General features: G+C 38.1%; 1 protein-coding gene across 5 annotated transcripts in view; it reads left to right on the top strand.

The window, feature by feature from the left end:
- The window catches only part of ASXL3 (additional sex combs like 3, transcriptional regulator), a 132,562-nt gene that overhangs the window by 86,483 nt on the left and 24,512 nt on the right, over positions 1 to 21,567 (top strand). For all 5 annotated transcript variants that reach the window (XM_017833522.1, XM_017833532.1, XM_017833558.1 and 2 more), the window contains one exon: positions 1,715 to 1,878. In XM_017833522.1, coding sequence (XP_017689011.1) covers positions 1,715 to 1,878 — 164 coding nt within the window. The remainder of the gene's footprint in view (positions 1 to 1,714; positions 1,879 to 21,567) is intronic.

Raw genomic sequence — 21,567 nt, 5'->3', positions numbered from 1 at the left:
TAATGGAGTCTCTGCTGTACTGAAATACTGTATGTTGGAAATACATGTTGGAAAAGATTATCCTGTGCTGGGTACACAGTGCCTGGTCTCATTCAGTTAGTATTGTCTGCTGAAAAAATAAAGGAAATTGCAAGAATGTTTGTGGGAGGCTGTGACTGAAAAGGAGCTTTTAGAATTTACAAATCTGCATTTTCTTTCATTTGTACATTTTGTGGGTGGTGATACAGCCTTTCAGGAAAGAGACCACCATAGGTCTTCAAAGAAATATAACACATACTTGCATTCTTTTTATTAATGTTACTGTTAAGTACCTTGTAGCATTTGAGACATTACTAATAATCAGTGTGCCTAAATTCCCCCATTTTGTAAAACATCTATTCTTCACTAACATGTCAGTTGTAATCTTTGTTGAGAGGTCCTGTGTTAATGCCAAGTGCCATCATTGCTCATAGTAGAATAGTCTTTCACTTGTTTTTTAAGAGATTCTACTGGAGTTTGTGTATTTTGTAGTTAAGGCCTGTTTTGTTGCATCTTTGAAATATTGGAAAGTACAACAGACCAAAACCTGAAGGAGTTTCCTGGGAGGAGTAGAAGCTTTTGAATTTTTCCAGCCACTTGGACTCCACTTTTTCCTTTGCCACATTGAGTATCATAATATGTTAAGACTGAAAGGAATAAAAAGGATTGTAGCAATGTGGGTATATATATGTACACACACACACCTTGAAGCAAGTAGCAGTAGTTGCTCTTTAAGAAGCTTTAAAAAGCGTCTTCTAAATATTAGCCTAGAAATAATAACAAAATCAGACCTCCAGTTATAGGGCAAAATCAGATATACACCTGTCATTTCTGACAGGTATTTGTCTAACATATTCTTAACGATTTCCACTGATGGAGACTGTATTGTCTCCCTGTTTATCTAATCAAGTGTCTCCTTTTCCTTGGTGGTTAAACACTTTCTTTTCCCAGTATCTTAACAGATATATTTCTTACTGTGCAAGAGTTTAAGCTCATTGCCTTTGCTATCCACTATGTACAGTAAGAAGACATTATTCTGTAACCCTGTGCATCAGGTATATATGTATTTCACCTTCCTTCTGCTGAGTCTTTATCTTATTCCTGGGTTTGTACTGTTCCTCACAGACCATTTTCGAAACCTCTCATAATTCCCGCTGCCTTCTGTGTGTTGATCATTTTAGGTCATCAGTTCTTGTGAAAATTCTGAAAAATGCATATTTTCAGACTCTGATTTAACACATTAAATATTCTCATCTCTTTGATTACTGTCTATTCATACAGGTAGTTTTTAGCAGGTGCTATGGGACACTGCAGATGTGGAGCATGGCAAAAGAGAAACTGTCGATAATGATTGATTCACATCAGCCTTGTCAGGCAGCCTTTTGCTTGAAAATAGATGCTTATAATTATTGTTGATGACATGACAGGAATATTTTCTACTGTTGAGTTGGTCTCTTGAGCTGAAAGTATGAATATGTCAGCTGTGATGCTGACTGAAACATGGATCATATAAGAGCTCAAGAGACAAATCCAGGGAATATAAAAGAAATTGTTAAGACACCTAGAAAAGGTTGTGTTACCCTTCTCAGAGTACCGTTTCTCTGGAGCTTACTATATTATACAATAAAAGCTAAAAACTTGTTCTTACTCTGTTCCTTTATTTATGTTTAAAGTTATTTCTGTTTATTTACTCCAGGACATTTGAAATGGACCAAAGCTGAGGATATTGACATAGAAACACCGGGATCTATTCTAGTGAACACTAACCTGAGGGCTTTAATAAATAAACACACCTTTGCTTCTTTACCTCAGCATTTTCAACAATACCTCCTGCTTTTGCTTCCAGAAGTAGACAGGCAGGTAAGTAGCATCATGCAATATTTCTTTCTTTAATGAGACTTTTTTACGGTGTGTTTTTATAGGCTGATTTGATTGACTAGGAATTGTTCCAGGAAAGAATAAGGAGAAAGTTTCCATACTCTCTTAGGTAAAACTGTTAGATGTGGAATGACTGTAAAGTTTATCTTTAAGCGTCAACCAGCTCCTGCTTTTTTTCTTCCTGAAAACTCTGCAACTCCCTGATTTGCCTAAATGGAAACTGGCCAGCAGATTTTCCAAACTTGCCAAATCTCTTAATTAGCTTTTCTACCTATGGTGTTGAAGATAAACTTCTCGTTTTCAAGACTTTATTTACGTTGAGTCTCTTTTCACCTGTTATCTTCCTTGGCACTCTGTCAGTAATGTCCAGATCCGTATTAGTTCTGTTAGGTTCTTCTCATCCTCCTCACCTTTTATGCAGGCATGTGTATGCTCTCTCAGCCCTAATGCACTGAATCCATTGATTCACACCTTTTGTAAGGAATTTCTTCTCCAGAGCTTATGGCTGTTGGCTCATACAGGTCATTAATCAGTTCTGTTGAGGAGAATGATTTGGAGAATTAACAGACTGGAAATAAAATTTCAATTTCATGATATTTCCTACAATGTTTGTCCTTCCTGCATTTGTGGGTCACATTGCAGGGTTTCTTAGAGCAAGAAAAAAAGGCTTTCCAGCATGTGTAGTAGTTAAAATAGCAAAGAGAGCACAAACCCATTTTATTTACTCACTTGCCTCACTTAGGGATTTAAACAGTCTTACCAGTTTCAGTGGGGAATACTCATGTACTTAATTCAGACTCATTAACTTACCCAAATAGAGAATTATATTTTTAACAGATGGTCACTATCCCTCTTTTTATGTAATAACAGAGAATGCAGGTCACTTAAATGACTAATTAAAACCTGCCTCTTAAATCAGTATTTCATTTCAGTATTGCAGGTTTCATTCTTAAACTGTTAGTAGTTAGCCTACCACCAATGCAGGCGAAAGCAGTGCAATATGAGACCAAAAGAGGAAGAAAAATTGTATTGATGTACATTTACTCAGCCTCTTATCAAATTAGATACTGTATGATCTGGACTGTAGTTGTGCACTTAATAACAGAATGTTTGAGCGGGAACATTAAAACCAGAGCCATAGGAGAAACGATGTAAATGTAAATGTATTTATTCTCAAGCTCCCACAGTGTAGTCAAAATCAGTATTAACAAATTTTAAGAGAACTTTTTTCTCTGCTGTGAAACAGATTTTAACGTAGTGCCCAGGAAATATTTTCCTGATAGTTTTTGGTTTTTTCTGGTTTTTTTCTGTTTTCATCAGAAGAGATTAAAAAAAAAATAATTACTAGGTAAAATCATGTTTTCTCTCCACCCATCAAAAATCCCAATGATCCAAAATTACATTTCAAGTACAGTTTTTACTTTAAAATTTATTTTTAAAAATAGAGACTCTAGAACTCACAAGCCCCTTACCTTCTTATCAGTGTTCGTACAGCAGAGGTTTTTGGCAAGAAAATCAAGAGAATATTTGTTGAGTTTAAACATTCCTTACTAGTTAAAAGCAATGCATTTCTTTTTAACTTTTATTTTAGAAAGCGTTCACAGAATGCATATAATATGTTATTGCAGAGGCCCAACACTACATAATTGGACACTGTTACTTTGCAAGCAAACTAATCATAAAAAGCAGTTGTGATAAGACATTTTCAGATGTCCTCCTGTCTGTCATCTCCTCAGAGCATTCTGTTGGTTTATGTAGCATACCATGTTTTCACGTGCATTTGGAAGGCAGGAAGTCACCATTCATCTCTGGAAATTTAATGGAAATGTTTGGCCTCTAAGAGTGATAGTTTGAAAATTGTTTTCTGGTGGAGAGTGGAATAGCCCTGAACTCTCACTTTGCAGAAGTCTTATTAGAGAAAGAAATGCATCTCTTAATATCTGAGAATATGCCCTTGGCTATGGCTTAAGAGTGGCATCCCAGATACAGATTGAGGAAAGCAATTGAACTGCTGTTCTTTTGTTTCCTGTGACAAGTGGAAAATGCCAGTGTAGTGCTCAGGAATAAAATGAGAAGGAGAGGGTATTCTAGCCTGGGAACTCTGGTGGGAGTCTCTGCTGTTGGTCACTCTGACTCTTTTATTTCTACTGTCTAAATCAAATGGGGCATCAGGCAAGCAAAACCAGTGCAAAACTATTCTTTGAGTTAGCTGCCCATCTCTGGGCAAATCTTCAGTTTCTTTGCTTTTTCTTGTCCTTTTCTTGTTTTGTCTGAGAATTCTTATTTCTGCTCCTCTGGCTCTGAAGTGTTTCCTCCCTGTGTGCTGCTCTGCAGTTGGCTGCTGTTGTCTTCCCCAGAGAAGGCTGCATTTCTGTGTTGTCATATGGATATAGTATGTGAAGTACTGTAATAAATGGCACTATAAAAATGTAATAGAGTTATGCTATTTGTGTATATATAGTGATCTGTGAAATAAATTACTAATGAAGTGCAGTCTCATTTAGGCTTTATTACTGCTCCACATAGAAAAACCCTATGATGAATGATTCTTTGTCGTTTCTGTCATAAACACCATTTTTCTGGGCGGTATAACTCCTCCTCCTTAAATAGTACTGAGCTGAAACTTGTCATGCATGTGTCAGTTTGAATAAGCATTTTTAGAAACCATTAGTTAAGGGAGTTGAGGTTTTCTATTTTTTTGTGTGGAAGTGTTTATTATAAATAAATGACTTCCGTCTCAACCCTGATGAGTCTAATGTGTTCAAAAAAAGTTTAGGACCAAGTTAGGGGCTTACTGGGATGTGTTTTCTGGTCTTTCTTTTGTTTTCAAGTTTTGTAGTTGCTATCAGGGAGCCATTGGAGTCCATGGAACAAAAAGCCTTAGAAAAGATGTCTCAGAATGGAAGAAGTTGAGAACAACTCTGCTGATGTTGGTGCTGTCATTTTTTTGACAAAGAGGAAGTGCATGATCATTGCCTTTTTTTTTCCTTGGGAAAACATAAATTCATTCATTATTCACAATGGAAATTGATTTCAGCTTGTATATTAGTTTATATTCTATTTGAGTAGCAATGAGGCTTGTGTGTAAGAAAATGCCTGTAAAAGAAATTGGAGAAAGTTGGCAGTTATGGTAGATACATTTTATGAAGGATTTTATTTGTTTTCATGTGGATTCAGATTGAATTAGTATGTAAACATTGTTCAAATCATAGAATCATAGAACATCCTGCGTTGGAAGGGACCCATGAGGATCGAGTCCAGGCACAGGACAGCCCCAAGTATCACACCATGTGCCTGAGGTCCAAACACTTCTTGATCTCTGGATGGCTTGGTGCTGTGACCACTTCCCTGGGGAACCTCTGCCAAAGTCCAGCCACCCTCTGGGTGAAGAATCTTTCCCTAATAGCCAACCTAAACCTTCCCTGACACAGCTTCGTGCTGTTCTGTTGGGTACTGTCACTGGTCACCAGAGAGAAAAGCTCAGTACCTGAGAAGCAGGAATGTCCTAGACTTGTCTGTTTAGCAGACTAGTCCAAAATCTTGCATCACTGGATACTGGAAGCCTCATGACTGAAATCTGAACATCCAGATTTTCAGCTTTTTTGATCTGTATGGACTCAAAGACTCAAAAACCTTGAAGCTCAGCTGATACAGAAGCCTGTTGGGTGATCCCACAGGAGATCGAGGTGACTGAGCTGTAAATATAGAAAAAATGCAGGTATAGAAACTATATGGAAAGCAAAGTCTCTCCACAAAAGATTTCAGTTGTCACAAGTTCCAGCAAAGTATTTTTCTGCTCTAATTAGAACATTCTACACCTAAAGAACAATGGAATTTTCATCAAAGAATACCTACTTCTAACATTGATACATAAAGCAATAGTTACATGTAACAGAAGCCTTCTTGACCACATCTCAGCAAATACTCATCTTCAAAGCAGGAAGTTTGTCTCTGTATCTAGATTGACATACAATATCAGTACCTCTTTAAATATTAATTAAACAATTAATTAATTAATATTGTGCAAGGATGAAGTAACAGGTCTGTACAACAGGTTGCTGAAGAGGAATGGCAATATCGTGTCTACACCAGCTTTCCTTGTTGGTGCTACTGGGAAGTCAAATTCCTGCTATTATCACTGGGATATGGGCAAAAGGAAGGGAAAAACACCCATCTAGTAAGCTTCCAGGAAGAGAAGTACTGCCCCATCTGAATAGTAGCAGAAAGCTGAAATTATTTTACTGATCCTTAGAGAGCTAAAGAAAATGTTCTTTCCTGAATGCTGTGAAAAAAATGTGTCTTTCCAGACTCTACAAATGCTTAACACAATTTCTGATCTTTGAGAATTTAACTTCCTGTTCTATATTTTCTATTCTGGTAATACTGGGATCTTCTGAGCCTCTTGTGATTTGCACCTTCCCTGCCCTTTCACATAGGATGGGAATTTCTTCCTACAAAAACACTTCAAAGCCTCCTCGGACATGTGTGTTAGGTGGCAGTGCCATTTTATCTGACGAAACCTATTCAGGAAGAGCATTAAAACACTAGAGGAAATTCTAGTAATACTTACATCTTGTCCTAGCTTTACTTGTTTAATGAAAGAAATTTAGCAATATTTTATCTACAGTTTATAGATAGTCAAGATACTGGTCAGATTATGTGACCAATACATCTGTTCTTGAGCAAGCAGCAGTCACAAGTATAGAGGCCATGCTGATGAGAACACAGCTGCGATGGGCAGGGCACGTCTCCAGGACGAAGGACCACCGCCTCCCTAAGATCCTGCTCTATGGTGAACTTGCCACTGGCCGCCCCGAAGAAAAGATACAAGGACTCCCTGAAACAACATCTCAGCCTTGGCCATATTGATCACCATAACTGGTCTACTCTGGCCTCCAATCGGGAGGCCTGGAGACACACCATCTATAATGCTGCTGTCTCCTTCGAGAACACACGCAGGATCACTCTCGAGGAAAAAAGGCAACGCAGAAAGAACCGTGTATTGCAGAATACACCATCTAAGGAATCTTTCTGTTGTGCCTTTTGCAATCCAATATGTCTGTCACGTATTGGCCTCATAAGTCACCAACGTGCCTGTAACAAATGTGGATAGAGCCTTCCCAAATCTTCGTTCGCGAAGCCTAGCCATGAAGATAGTCAAGTTAGTTACTTAAATTAAAAACTTCAATATTATTAAGGAATTACTTAAACCATGTAGTATTGCATAAGCATCTGTGAATATTTCAAGTTTGTAGTAAGTCTACTAAAAAGAAAAGCATGATGTACAAATCAAAGGATTCTAAAATGGGTCAAACACCACCTTAATCTCTTTCTTTTAATTTCTAAATCGATGAATCCCAAAATAATTACTCTCTTTTGGTTCGGTGCCAGTATTGCCATGCCATAACATCACAGCATCCTTTTATTTTAAGGTTGGTGCAGGTTCTGTGTTTCCATCTTGCCTGTTCAATTTAGGTTGGTGCTTGCACTCCCAGTTTAATTCTGTCACTTTGCAAAGATTCCCTCTCACCTTGCATTGAAAAAAGGTACAGGGTGATGTCAGTTAGTGATATACTCTGTTCTGTTTAAAATAGTAAGAAGTAATTTTGGGGAGGTTATCTACAGAATTCCACTTCAAAACCTCTTTGCTTTCATGTAGTATGAATCAGCTTAATATCGTTCCTACCATTTGAGCAATGATGGCAAAAGGTAACCATTGTTTTCGATGTGCACAAATTACTCATACTCCTAAGCACATCAGTTTGAATTCTACAGTGGAGAGCGGGTAATGAATAATACAAAATATTCTTGTGTTTGTAAGAGACAAGGAGAGAGGTCTGGTATATGACATTCTGAACACTTAGTATTTAGTATCTCACTGTATATGAGTTTTATATTAAAAGAGAGTAAGCGAAGCTTGATTTTCACGGTTCCTTTCCTGTATCAGTGTAACCATCTTCCTGTTTGCTTTATTAACTTCATCAGTGCTTGAGGATTATATTTGCCATTGGTCTTTACCATAATTTCCTTTATAAAAGGACCAACTGCAGAAATAAATGCTGTGTGTATTATGTGCTCCCAGGTTTATTTTATGTTTCTATCCATGGAATTATTGTGTAGCGGTAGCTAATGGTTACCTTATCTTACTTAGCTGCCTTTTTTGCTAATACTACAACCTTTTAGCTGTGTCCTTTTCAATTCTCTATCATCAGTAGCTTTCAAATATTTATTATTATGTTCCTGTAAATGTTTGAGTTTTACACTGAAATAGTTTTAAGATTATGACAAAAGCAATTAGTTCAGAGGAGAACATTTTCAGTTGAAGGTTAAATGCAACATATGTCTTCTGCACCTAAGCATATTTAAAAAGCTGTTAAATTGGCACCCCTGTGTGTGCAGTAACTGAAGATCATTTTATGTCACATTTCTCCCTTTAACTGACATTTTTTTCCTTTGGTTTTACTGGTTAATGTGGACAGCATGGTGTCATTGTAATGTGCTTTATTTCCACAGCTTTATTAAGGTAGTTTTAATGTAGGTATCTTATAGACTAGATGACAAAATTCCAAAGCATTTAAACTGCCTTTTCAATAAGATTCTGGGGCTCTGATTCTTGAGCTGAGCTAGCCAAGGGTGTTCAGACAGGTTTACTACCCCCGCTGGCCCTGTTGTCCTTGTGCAGCAAGTTAATACCTTTTTTCCTAACACAGCTGTGTGGATGGTGTATGTGCACATTTCACAGTCATGCATTAACGACAAATATCAGTTTTACTTTACATGAGTTGAAAACTGAAATGATTTTACTTCAAAATTCTAGTTGTCTTTACCTACACGAATATTCTTTTAGCTTCCCTAGGCAGTCCAGTAAGGAAGGCTCACAGCAATTGCATTGCAATCTGGCTGCTCTGATTGATGTGGTAATGGAATTCTTGTTTGCTTGTTTGCAGTACTCCCTAGAGGTCCCCCTCAGTATCAGTATGTCTACATATGTGAATAGGAAGCTTTACATTTTTGATTAAGTGTCATGTTTTTATATTTGGTCACTGTATTTCAGAAGTGTGAATCAGTGTTTTCCACCATGCCACATCCATGTTGTAGAAGTTCATGTTTGATTTCTGAAGCCCTAGTTACAAGCTGTTGTCACACTTAAGGCATGTCTCACCTTTACAAACAAATTTTGCCAAGGTGTTAGCAGAACTATTGCATTTGCTTTTGTCTGTAGCGAGGCTCAAGTCAGTTGGAACATCTAGTAGGACATAGCAATGGTGCTGTGCCCACTGAAAGCTAAAAATACAAGAGCCACAGCCATCTCTGCAGCATCCTTTTCCATAAGTCCTTCTGATGTGTGAGGGGCCCTACAGTCAAAGTTGTTCTTCCGATGCAAACTAGTAAAGCTTTTGTTCCCCTCTCCTTCCCTCTAAGTGAGTTTTATAAAGTACGGTGCACAGCTGTTAGTGCTTAAAAAAAAAAAGAGGACCTTGAATGCAATACAAGTTTCCTTTATGTTTGACAGAATTATTAGCACTTTAACAAGAGAACTGATAAAACACCTTTGTTCCAGTGGGAAAATACTTACATAAGTGCCTTTTTAAAAGACTGTTCTAGGAGCTATGTTGCGAGAGTTTAACTAATATGTGGACATAAATGGTAAATTATATGGACACAAGGGACTGACATGCTTCAAGTTATGTAGGTATTAAGGGTTCATTGCTGTGCTGCAGTGTGTAGTGTTTCAACTATTCTACCCTAACAAAGTGCTAATAATTAAGTGATATGAATTGGTCTGCAGTGCCTCCAGTGTTGCCACTGTAGGGCTGCACTGGAATTAGATTTCTTACAGTTCTGAATCTGAAGACAGCCAAGGACTTGAAACAGGATATTGGATGCAGGTGCAGCAAAAGGAAGATCAAGACATGATCCATCTATGCCTCTGCACCAATCTCTCTTCACCCTTGCTCTCACCCTCTCTCTACCTCTCCTCTCACCATTCTCCCCTCCTCTTTCTCCCTTTTCCATTATATTTATTTTGCTTAAATAAAAAAGGGGAAAAGAACCTGACCCTTTTTTCCTAATTATTTCAGAAAATTACTATTCTTTGTCTTTGAATTATTTAAAATCAAATTTCCTTTAGCTTGTTCTCATGATAAGGGCATGCAGCCATTTTTTTGCATAGAAGGGTAGTGTTTTCTAATGCCTAGAGAAAAGGGATTGACTGCAGGATTTTCATTTATGACACTCATCAAAAATGACTAACTAATTTTAGATGTTTCCATGTAACTTCCTCTCACCTTCTGCTCTTCGGGCTCAAAGGTGTATGTCATTCATTTTTATTAAAAGTTAGCCGAATAGACCCTGACTGCTTACATCCCTTTTGCTGTACATTCACCAGCATATGAACATTCTTGGATAATTTAATAATGTTTTACTTTCTCATAATCTCCAGTCATCTTTTTTTTAAAGAAGTTCCATAGATGCTTGTCTTGATCACAATCCATATGTTTTTCTATTTTGTTTTTGTTTTTTTTTTACCCCAAGGTAAAAAGGCCTATGTGCCTTTTCTGGTACTTTATAAATGTTTACTGTTTGCATTGTATTCTGACATGCTTGGGATCAGGACTTCTATGAAGGATCTATGAGAAAGAAGATTTTTAATTGTTATTCCAAGAATTTGAATGCACTTAGAAGGTGCTGTTTGCTGCATGTTCCGATTTTCCTTCTATATTTCTTGGGTTTTGCTTCATTTTAAAACATGCTTTATCTTTTCATTTTGCCAGATTTATTACACGCCTTAAATTCTTCATTTAATTTCTTGCATCTGAGCTCAAACAGATTGGATTCTATTGTCTTTTTTGACACTACAGTGTCTTGGAACGAATATAGCTATCCCACTTGTCTTCTTGATTTAGATAAGGTCTAAATTAACAAGTCACATTTCATTTTGAAAACATATGTTTGCAATTCTTCAGTCTTACTTGGCATATTTCCCACTTTAGTGAAGATGGAAAATGCCTTTTGTTTTTTCTCTAAAAGACGCTTCTTCATTTTCTCTTCTTGTCTGAAGCAATTATTCCTATAGTAGTAGATATTTTCTTTTTCATCCTTTGATGTTTAACTTCTGAGTTTAGTCTGGTTATTTTTTAAAGGACCAAAGCAATACTCAGAATTACTTTCACCATCTGTCTTCATTTCATATTTGAAGACAAACTGTTAATGTTATGTTGATGATCAGTTGGGAATGATGAGAGCTTTTCCTATAAGGACTGATAACCTCTTAATCAGAACTAAATAAAATTAGGCATTTTCTGGGGCAGGTTATACTTTACTGCGAAGAGGTGAGACCCATGGAAGAGAGCTGAACGTGAACACTCAAGTTGTATTACATCAGAATTGCTGTGAAAGCCATAGTGTGAGTTGGTATCTTTCCATGCCACCTACCCAAAGCAGAATTTGTGGTGACTGAGTTTATTGTTCTGGCAGCAATTCTTAAGTCAGATCCATGTATTGCTGTCTGCTGTATTCTGTAGTGTTGGATGTATCTCTTACCATTTATTTACTTCTCATTGTTACTGTAACTATTTTGTGTTCACAACAGCAAAAAGGTCCTGATAATTGCACCTTGTCAGAAGCATTTTCCTTATACACCTATTTATATACCTTCTGCTCAGAAACTCTTCCACTGTTTGCTTTGGTAACTCTTTTAAGAAAAGATAGATTTTTTTGTCAGTCATTGCACTGTGTGTAAATGTCTGCATGCATTTTTCTGTTTGAGATGAGTGTTCCTTATCTTCAGGCAAAGAAACAGTTGCTATCCTTTTGTCTCTGTGGGTTTTTGCAAGTGCTATCTGTTTTTTTTAAAATATTCTGTGCCTTCGACTGCATTACTTCTTCCACATTCCTACCATCTGTGTTCTCAAGACCTGAAATCATCAATGTTTTGTATTAAACTTGGTAATTACTAAGTCCTTAACTATTCATTCCTCTCCTTTTTTTGCTTTTCTCCAATATTACGCTGTGCCTTTCTCTGCACGTTTCTCTTTCCTTTTATGTATATCAGAACCGCTGACAAACCTTTGCCTCTCTTGAGACAAAAGACAGGCCAAGACGAAAAGAGGAGTGATTGTTGCCCTTAAGGGAATCAGCATATGTGTATGGACCTCTTCTGTAAGGTGGATTAGAGTCTGGTTCAGATCTGAGTGGTCAGGGTCAAAGAAGAGGTGAGTGGCATGAATGCCATTGTGATGGGAGTTTTACAGACCATCCAGTCTAACTCAGCGCTGGTAAGACCACACCTAGAGCGCCTTGTCCAGTTCTAGGACTTAGCCTACAGAAGAGAAGGATCAGGGGCTGTCTTACCAATGTGTATAAATACCAGAAGAAAGGATGTGACAGGACCAGAGGCAGTGGGCTCAAAACGAAAGACAGGAGGTTCCCTATGGAGTAAAACTTTTTTTAGTAAGGGCACAGGCTGCCTAGAGAGGTTGTGGGTTCTCCATCCTTGGACGTATTAAAAACTAGCTGATTTTCATTCCCATCTGAAGTGTATTGTTACAGTTCAATAACACAGACATGTCAGTACTTTCAGTGTGATTCTTTCAGGTCTTGGAGATTAATGAAAGGCCTGTGCTTCAGGTTGTCTGTCACACCTTCAGGTACTTCCTGAGGACTCTTGAGGTCTGTATTTTTGTGCCCATTTCCCTTACCGTGTGAGGTTTACCCAAGAGTTCAGAAGTAATCCAGTATTGATGAGTTCTATAATAAGGCAGTCTAAGCTAGACATTGAAGCTTAATGATGGCAGTGGGGCTGCTCATGTGCCACCTGGAGTATTGTGTCCAAATCTGGTCACCCCAGCATAAGAATGATGTGGACCTGTTGGAGCAAGTCCAGATTAGGGCTATGAAGATAATCAGAGTGATGGAGCACCTCTTCTCTGAAGACAGGCTGAGAGAGTTGGAGTTGCTCATCCTGGAGAAGAGAAGGCTCTGAGGGGACCTTAGATCAGCCTTCCAGTACTTAAAGGGGAGCTACAAGAGAGCTGGAGAGGGACTTTTTAAAAGTGTGAGGGGGAATGGCTTCAAACTGAAAAGGGGTAGGTTTAGATTAGTTAATAGCTTACATATTAGGAAGAAATTCTTCACTATGAGGATGGTGAGTCACTGGAAGAGGTTGACCAGAGATGATGTGGATGCCTCATCCCTGTAAGTGTTCAAGGCCAGATGAGATGGGTTTTAGAGCAACTTGGTCTAGTGGAAGGTCCCTGCCTATGGCAGGGAGTTTGGAACTAGATGATCTTCTAAGGTCGCTTCTAATCCGAACCATTCTATGATTCTATGATTTAGTGTAGGAAAGCATACACTGTTTTGCACTGGAAATTATGTGGGTTATTCCATTGCTAGTTTCTAAATAAAATTTTTAAAGAAAATATGGTCGCAGAAACATCTGTTCAATCAACCTTTAAGCAACAATAGCAGGGATGCTGTACTAAAGAATACACTGTTTCATTAAGAAAATAGTTCTAAGTCATCATCTTGAATATTAAGCATGGCCAGCTCACTTCAGAAGCTGTGGAAAGAATCCAGAGAAGGATGCCAAAACTTGCATGAGCCATAAAAATTTCTAAAGCAAAATTACTGGATTTTAGCTTTTTAATCTATCAGAACAAAATTAAAAGTGAAGAGCATCAACTTTAATACAGTCAACTTCTGTATTTCATACAATAGGCAACTAATCCATGGAAGTCTTTTGCATCGTAAAAGTTAGCATTGATTGCTGGCATGGTTTAACTGATATAAGTAGAAGGTGGATGCATCTATATGAGTAGTAGCCACAGTTATATCAAACGGACTGAAATATTTATGGAAAATAAAAATCCCCTTTTTCAGTCTTATGCCAGCTAAGCTAAATAGAAATAGAAATAGAAATATTTTATTTGATAGCTCTTGTAGTAATTTGCTATTATGTGGTCTTTTACAAGCCTTATCTACATGATTTGTTCCTTGCAGTTATCAAGGGTTAGTTCCACCACTGCTTTGATGTGATAGTGTTACCATATGGTACCACTCAGATATGACTAGATGCTGAAAAATATAGCATCCTTGCTTAGCATAAAGTTGTGTAGCAGAAACACTATCAGCAGAAATGCAGCCATTGTTTAACAGAACTTACGGATTTTTTGTGACAACTACAGATGCTTTTCCTTTTCTTACCCAAGTGCTTTCACACTCATTCTGTATTATAGACTTGCCAACTGTTAGAGCATCCTTTTAGTTTGGTCCCATTTATCACAATCTCTTTGAATAGTAGTTGTATAAGTGGAAAAATTACTTTTAGATAGATAGTGGCATACTTGAACAGTCAGTAGTATTCTATAGAAAATGGAGAAACTTCCTCAATTATTTTCATACTAGAAATACATGCAAGTTCATTTAAAAGTATTTTTTCAGGTGGATAAAAGTTTAGTTTTATAATTGCCAACTATTACTTTGCAGAGAGGGCTCTAGCTGTGGAGAACTCCTTGACATAATTGGTTGCCAGGTCATCAGCCGAAGTGTTGAATAGGATAATGATTGTTTTGCATTATTATAGAGAATTTAGGCTTTTATAAGTGCAAGCAGATCTTGTTAGAGTTTCTGAAGACTGTGTCAGTCAGAATGTGAACAGTCCAGAGACTAACAAGGGCAGATGTAGTAATAAGTTCTGTTCCACTTTATAGTACCTCATCCATTTTATGATGGAAAACATTGGTACAGAGAAAGTATATGGCCTTATAATACTGCTCTCTGCAGCCATTCTGTATTTCCCAATGAGAATTTCTGTTTCTTGGGCTTAATGAGAAGTCTGTTCTGCAGGGATGCCACACTTAGCCTCAAGGCAGAATGTATCTGCCTTGGCTTTCAGCATGCCTTAACCTGTCAATTGCTAGCAAAAAAGATGATGAGTGAGTAAGGATCCTTCCAGCCACCATGAAGCATAACTGGTGGTGGATACAATGGGTCTGTGTTTGAGAACAATGGTTCCAGAAACTGAGAGAGTGTGTCTGCAGTACAAGAAGAGCTAGAAGACAGCATAGTGCTCTGTGCTGTGACATCCATTTAAGATATTTTGAAACTAGTTGTAACCTAAGGTTTTAATTGCATGGAGCAAGCTAAGCCATTATATTATGAAATCACAGTGGTTCTGAAGGCCATTCTGTCCAAATGAGAGGTTGTTTCAGATATGAATCATGAGCTGTGGTCAGTTACACTAGATTGCAGAGACTGACTCCATTGGAAAGGCATTTAAGAGGCTAGAGGCCTGGAAGCCAGAATGCAAAGACTAACTTAAGCACCTGTCTTTGAAAATGGAGGCTGGCAATTGGTCAGAAGAAAAATGCACGTAACAGTTTTCTTTTTAATGATGATGCAATAGGTGGAAATTTGATATGCCATCCTTTAGCTTTTTAAACTGTGAAACACTCTTATTACTAATTTATTTTTAAATTTCCTGACCATCTTTTATATCTTGACATAGAAAATATGCCAAGGAAAATTTATCTAGTCTTCTCTACACTAAGACAGAATCAACAATGTCTGCTTGTCTTTAAATTGTCTAAAAGGTTTTTGGCTGTTCACTGATGAAGAATTCACAGCCTCTCTAAAGTCTAGTGCTTCATTGTTTTCACTGTTAGAGAGTTTTTTCCTCAGGGTCTGATCTGAATCTCTGTTGCTGCAATTCTGTCTGTTACTCTTTGTTCAGTTTGGCATCTGAGTTTACCATGTCCCTGTTTCTTTTTCTTTAGAAACTGCCCTTATTAATATGGTCTTTGTAGATCTAGGACCTTAAATCTGTTCTCAGTCTCATTTATCTCCTTTGCATTTTGTACCGGTTCTGAGTTGCAACAGTCAGAATTGAACATATTACTACAGCTCAAGTGATAAGTAACACCAAGGAGAGCAAAACTAATTTCTGTGTGTTTACACGGTGCTCCTGTTTGTAACTTACTGTGTTGTGCTCACCTTCTTTGCAGTTTTACAGCAAGGTTGACATATATTCAGTTTGTGATCAGCCCATGTGCTCATAAGCTATAAATACTTTTCCACAGAAGGATTGCATAGACACTTCGTTTCTTCACTTTGTAATTCTCTAGTTATATATTACTACAAGAGTCTGAAATGTTGCATTTGCCACTGCTGCAATGCCCTGCTTATCCCTAATGTTTTCAAAGGGATTCACAAAACCATCAAGAAAATTCTGAATTTAAGTTCTACATTTCAGTGTACTCAATCACTCTCCGACTTACGTTATTTGCCAATTACTTCCATCTTTTTATGATGTCTCTGAAATACAGCCTCCCAGTTGATAATAAATAAGCAATAGTTCCCTAAGTTCTGAGTAGTTCTGTGGTGACCAAATTACAATTTCTGTATCCTGGTTTTGCCTAACAAAATGTTATGCATTGTTACAGTCAAGATATAAAACTTGTGCTGCTTCTCTTCTATCACAAGGGCTTTTATGCTGTCAGAGAGAAAACAGACTGATTTGACATGACCTATTCTTGACAAATCTGTGTTGGCTGTTGCTCAACTCCTGATTAACTTCCAGGCAGTTGTGTATAGTGTTATATCTTACATGGTTGGCAGGGCTGGATTAACAGTTGGACTCGAAGATCTTAAAGGTCTTTTCCAACCTAAATGGTCCTATGATTCTATCTTGTGCTTTAACCATTTCACCATTTAACCATTTCACATATTTTCTGGAGCGTGAAGACAAGGGGAAGAAGCAAGATACTTAAACATAGGCTTCTTGTGTCAACTGAGATACACTGTGGTATGTAGTCTACTACCCAACTTTTCTTCAAAATGTTATAGGTCCCCTGTAGATTCTGAGTCAAGTCTGCCCAGAATGTGCCTAGGGCATCTCAAAAAAGAATTGCTTGTCTGTGTGTAGGCCATGGAGTTCTTCTAAAGCTTGCTAAATCTGTAAGTCCTTAGCTGCACTTATACCCTTCTTTAGACACAGGTGATACATGTGTGTTATATATGTATAACTAGCATGTATAATTTTGTATTTGTCCACTTCACTACTTTAAAATCCATTTTTTAACAGTTCTGAAATAGATTCATATCTGGCATTTTAACAGGCTAGTCCATCAAGCCCAGATGATTTGAATGCATTTAAGTAATATTTATTCAGCTCCTTGCTTGTTCAAGGTCAGTTCTTTCCCTTTTGCAATTGATACTCGTTGTTTTAAGCACCGCAATCCGGTAGATTTGTGGTGAAGATGTGTGCAAAAAAAAGGGAGTATGAACATTAGCTTTGTCTTTGTATCCCTCTAGTTTTTCCATTGTGTTGCATAGTGGACTTTTTCTTTCATAATCTTCTTACTCCTAATGTACTTATAGAATTACTTCATCTGGAGTCGGATGTGTCCCCTTCCAACTGTGTCTAATTTTGGCCCATTATACCATGCTCTGCTGTGGTATTCTTGCTTAGTAGGTTGACCGGGTTTCCATTCTCTGCATGCTGTGAGGTCGACAGTGAGGTCCTAACTAAGACAATGTGGTCTTATTGTACAATCTCCATTAGTCCTTCACAGGAGGTTTTACGCTCCATGTGGTCAGCATTGTTTATTTAAAGAACTGTGAGGGTTTTTTAACTCCTTTTTCACTAGCACCACATTCTTGGGGATTCTTCCAACTAACTGTGCATTTATGAAAGTATGCCTACTTGAAAGACTATTTTTTTTTAATTTTGTCATAATTTCTTCTTTCCTTTTTTCCCCAAACAAGCTTTAGTCTTTTATATTGCTATCAGTCATATGAATTATCAGATCTCCATTTTGCCAATTAAGGCAAAACGTTGATTGTCAACTAAACCTTCCAAGTCCTCCCACGTACCATTTGTAGTTCTTGCATTAGTATTCAATCATCAAAGACTGAGATAAATGTACTGCTTTCATCACATTAGCCTCTTCTTTAACCCATCCTTTTATAAATAAATTTGTTTTGGCAATGGTCCACAGAATAGGATTTATTGTATTTGATTTGCCCATACTATGGGGCTGTGTATATAAGTATAGTGTTCAAATTTTGGAGAAATTAGCAAGTTTGTTTTTTAGATCATGTTCTTTCCTCTCTGACGGCCATTTTCCATCTTTGCTTACCTATTGCCATATCTCTAATCTCTGGGGCATCACCACATGGGTGAAGATGCCAAAGCCATTCTGCCCATAGCACCTATTAAATCACCACTTCATTACAGAATCACAGAACATGCTGAGTTGGAAGGGACCCACAAGGATTATTGAGTCCAACTGCTGGCCCTGCACAGGACTGTCCCCAGGAGTCACACCATGTGCCTGAGAGTATCATCCAAATGCTTCTTGAACTTTATCAGGCTTGTTGCTGTGACTGCTTCCCAGGGGAGCCTGTTCCAGTGGTCAGCCACCCTTGGGGTGAAGAACCTTTTTCTAATATCCAACCTAAACCTCCCCTGACACAACTTCAGGCCATTCCCTCAGGTCTTGTCACTGGTCACCACAGAGAAGAGATCAGCATCTGCCCCTCCTCTTTTCTTCACAAGGAAGTTGTAGACTGCAAGGAGGTCTCCCCTCAGTCTCGTCTTCTCCAGGCTGAACAGACCAAGTGACTTCAGTCTCTCCTCATACAGCTTCCCCTCAAGGCCCTTCACCATCATTGTTGCCCTCCTTTGGACACTCTCTAGTGACTTAATATCTTTATTATATTGCAGAGACCAAAACTGCACACAATATTCAAGGTGAGGCTGCACCAGTGCAGAGTAGAGTAGGACAATCACCCAGTATATTATATCTGCTGATAAAATTATCAACAGATCCCTAGGTTCCATGATGATTCCTAGAGTCTTCTTGTCACTTCTGATCCACTCCATTTCTGGCAGAATTCTTAAAGTGAAGGTAGAGGGCCATCATAAACAATGACATTGCTAGATTTTGCAGCCATCATCCCTACCAACACCTTCATGAGGTTAATCAGATGGTCTCTGTTGTCCTCGTTCCCTCATTTCAGATGATACAGATTGAGTCAATACATGAACAAAGACCCTTAAGAGCTGTTTTTCTCACTGCAAAGTGGATGCCAGTCAGCTCAATAGTCTTCTAGGCCCCATTGACTGCATCAACTAGATCTCTACTGATGGTCATAGGGAATTAGAAACCTGGGTCACACCTAGATATTTACATTACTTATTTTAATGTTAAGCAGAATACCAGACAGGAATACCACAACCCTCCATTACTATCTAAGTTACATTTTTAGAGAGCTGTAGCACCTAGGCCAGTATGCCTTTGATGCTAACACAAATAGCAAATTTGCTTAATAGCAAATATTCATCTTTGTCATCAAACAATAGTTGTAAAGTGGGAGTTTGGATATTGTTTTCATTATGATTGCTAGCAGTCACCCCTTCTATTCACTCTCTCAAAGAATCCCAGAAGCACTGATGGCCTGAAGTGGCCTAAAACCACTGATCACAGGTAGCAAGCATCCAGTTTTGGTGCTGTACACAGATATTTGATAGTATCACCTGGGGACTTGCTTGTAAATTGGTATTGTGTTCTAAGCCTGGCTGACAACAAAGCCCTACACAGCTGCTCGCTCTCTTCACTGCAATGGGATGAGGGAGAGAAGTGGAAGAGTAAACATGAGAAAACTAATGGGTTGATATAAAGACAACTTAATTGGTAAAGCAAAAGCTACACACCAGCAAAGTAAGCCCAGGAATTTATTCACCGCTTCTCATGGGCAGGCAGGTGTTCAGCCATCCCCAGGAAAGCCAGGCTTCATCGTGCATAGTGGTGACTTGGGAAGACAAACATTATCATGCCAAACATCACCCCCTTCTTCCTTTTTCCCCCAGCTTTATATGCTGTGCATGACACCACTTGGTATGGAATATCCCTTTCATCAGCTGGGGGCAGCTGTCCCAGCTGTATCCCCTCCCAGCTCCTTGTGCATCCCCAGCCTGCTTGTTGGTAGGGTAGGATGAGGAGCAGAAAAAGCCTTGACACTGTACAAGCCCTGCTCAGCAATAACAAGAGCATACCTGTGTTATCAGCACTGTTCTGGTTACAGATCCAAAGCATAGCCCCATACCAGCTATTATGGAGAAAATTAGCTGTAGCCCAGACAAAACCAGCACAAATGGGCTAACCTTCACTTCCTGTTTTCCATTCCATATAGTGTTTCAGAAGCCTTGAAAAAGTCTTGGGCCAAAGGTCAGTGTTTCCTAATAAGGTAGTTAATAGCTACAAACAGTTATTGCTTACAACTGTATTTGGGTGCCTAAAGTAATCTAAGTATAGTAACTATTTTAAAAAGTAGGAACCTTGAAAGAGAAGGCAGTTTTCTCCTGTTACAGCATGAACACCTGGCTTGGTGTTAAGCACTTTGAGATCTGTTTTTTGTTGACAAAGACACTGTGGCATGAAGGAATAATTAATGCATCAGACTTAATGATCACGAGTAGGAAGTGGTGAAAATTTATAGGATCAACAAACACGAATTTGGACATGGTTGGCGTAACAAATTTAATGGGTGTGTATGAAAAGCACAAATATCAGTCAGCAAAGTGTGTGTTCAAAAGTAATCACAGGGTTTACAGTAGTCAGTATTTAGGGAACATCCAATTGGTAAATGGTCATGCATATAGAGGCATGCATTGTGTTTTGCAACTGTTCTAGAGCTTACTATCATTTCTAATTAGATTTGATAGCAGTTTTTAATCCTTCATGGATTTTGTGGTTCAGGATAGCATCTGGTACACTACAAACTTATCTATTGATGTTCTCTGTGGATTTAGGTTGTAAGTGGGTGTTTCATGCTGACTAGCTTAAGTAGCAAATGTAGAGGCCCTAATTAGGAGTCTGATCTTCTTTATGCTTTCTTTACTGTTAGTGGAAAAAGTAGCTCTTCTAGAGTGATGATGCAGAGTACCTAAATTAAATGTTTATTTCTGTCTACTTGGATTCAAACAGTTCTGCTTCTTGGAGAGAGTTCTTCTTAGTATTGGAGGGTTTTAGGGGAAAACATAGATACTGGTCTTCCCTGTCACCTGTGAACTTTTGCTCTATGATCGTCAAGAGTAATATGAGCCAGGCCTGGCATGTTGTCTATCTAGCTCTCAAAATGTTTGCTTTTGGAAAGTCAAGTCACTAAGGTTGCATCTTCAGATGCAACTGTACATGCATCACAGGTCAGTTTGATTCTGGTGCCCAGTTCTGCGGAATCACATTTGTTACAAATTCATTTTACAAATGGCAGTGGTGTCTCTCCATTCACATAAATAAAATGTCATTTTTCCTGTGTGTGATATAGACACTGCTGAATTTTTCATTTTTAATATTTTGGAAGCTTTAATGCAAAAGCAGCAAAATGTATTTTCTCATATCTTCCCTTTTTTTGAAAATAATTTATTTTACATACCTTTGGGAAAGTATGTGAATTATAGGATTGTTCTTCACCCAAGATAAAATATAGCGTTAGCAGCAGTTTGTGGAAAGTGTATAAAAAACGAGTGGAACTGTACACTTCATTTAGATGAATCTTCACTTCTCTTGCCTTTTTTTTTTTTTAATTTTTGGTTTGTTTTTGTTTCGTATTTTCATTGTAAGGCTGAGAGAATTGGGATTGTTGGACCTGTAAGAAAGATGGGGACAA

Source organism: Lepidothrix coronata, unplaced genomic scaffold (assembly GCF_001604755.1).
Source record: "Lepidothrix coronata isolate B3197 unplaced genomic scaffold, Lepidothrix_coronata-1.0 Scaffold6, whole genome shotgun sequence".
NCBI classification, from domain to species: Eukaryota; Metazoa; Chordata; class Aves; order Passeriformes; family Pipridae; genus Lepidothrix; species Lepidothrix coronata.
Note: the sequence above shows the minus strand (reverse complement) of the source record. Positions and strands in the feature narration are given on the sequence as shown.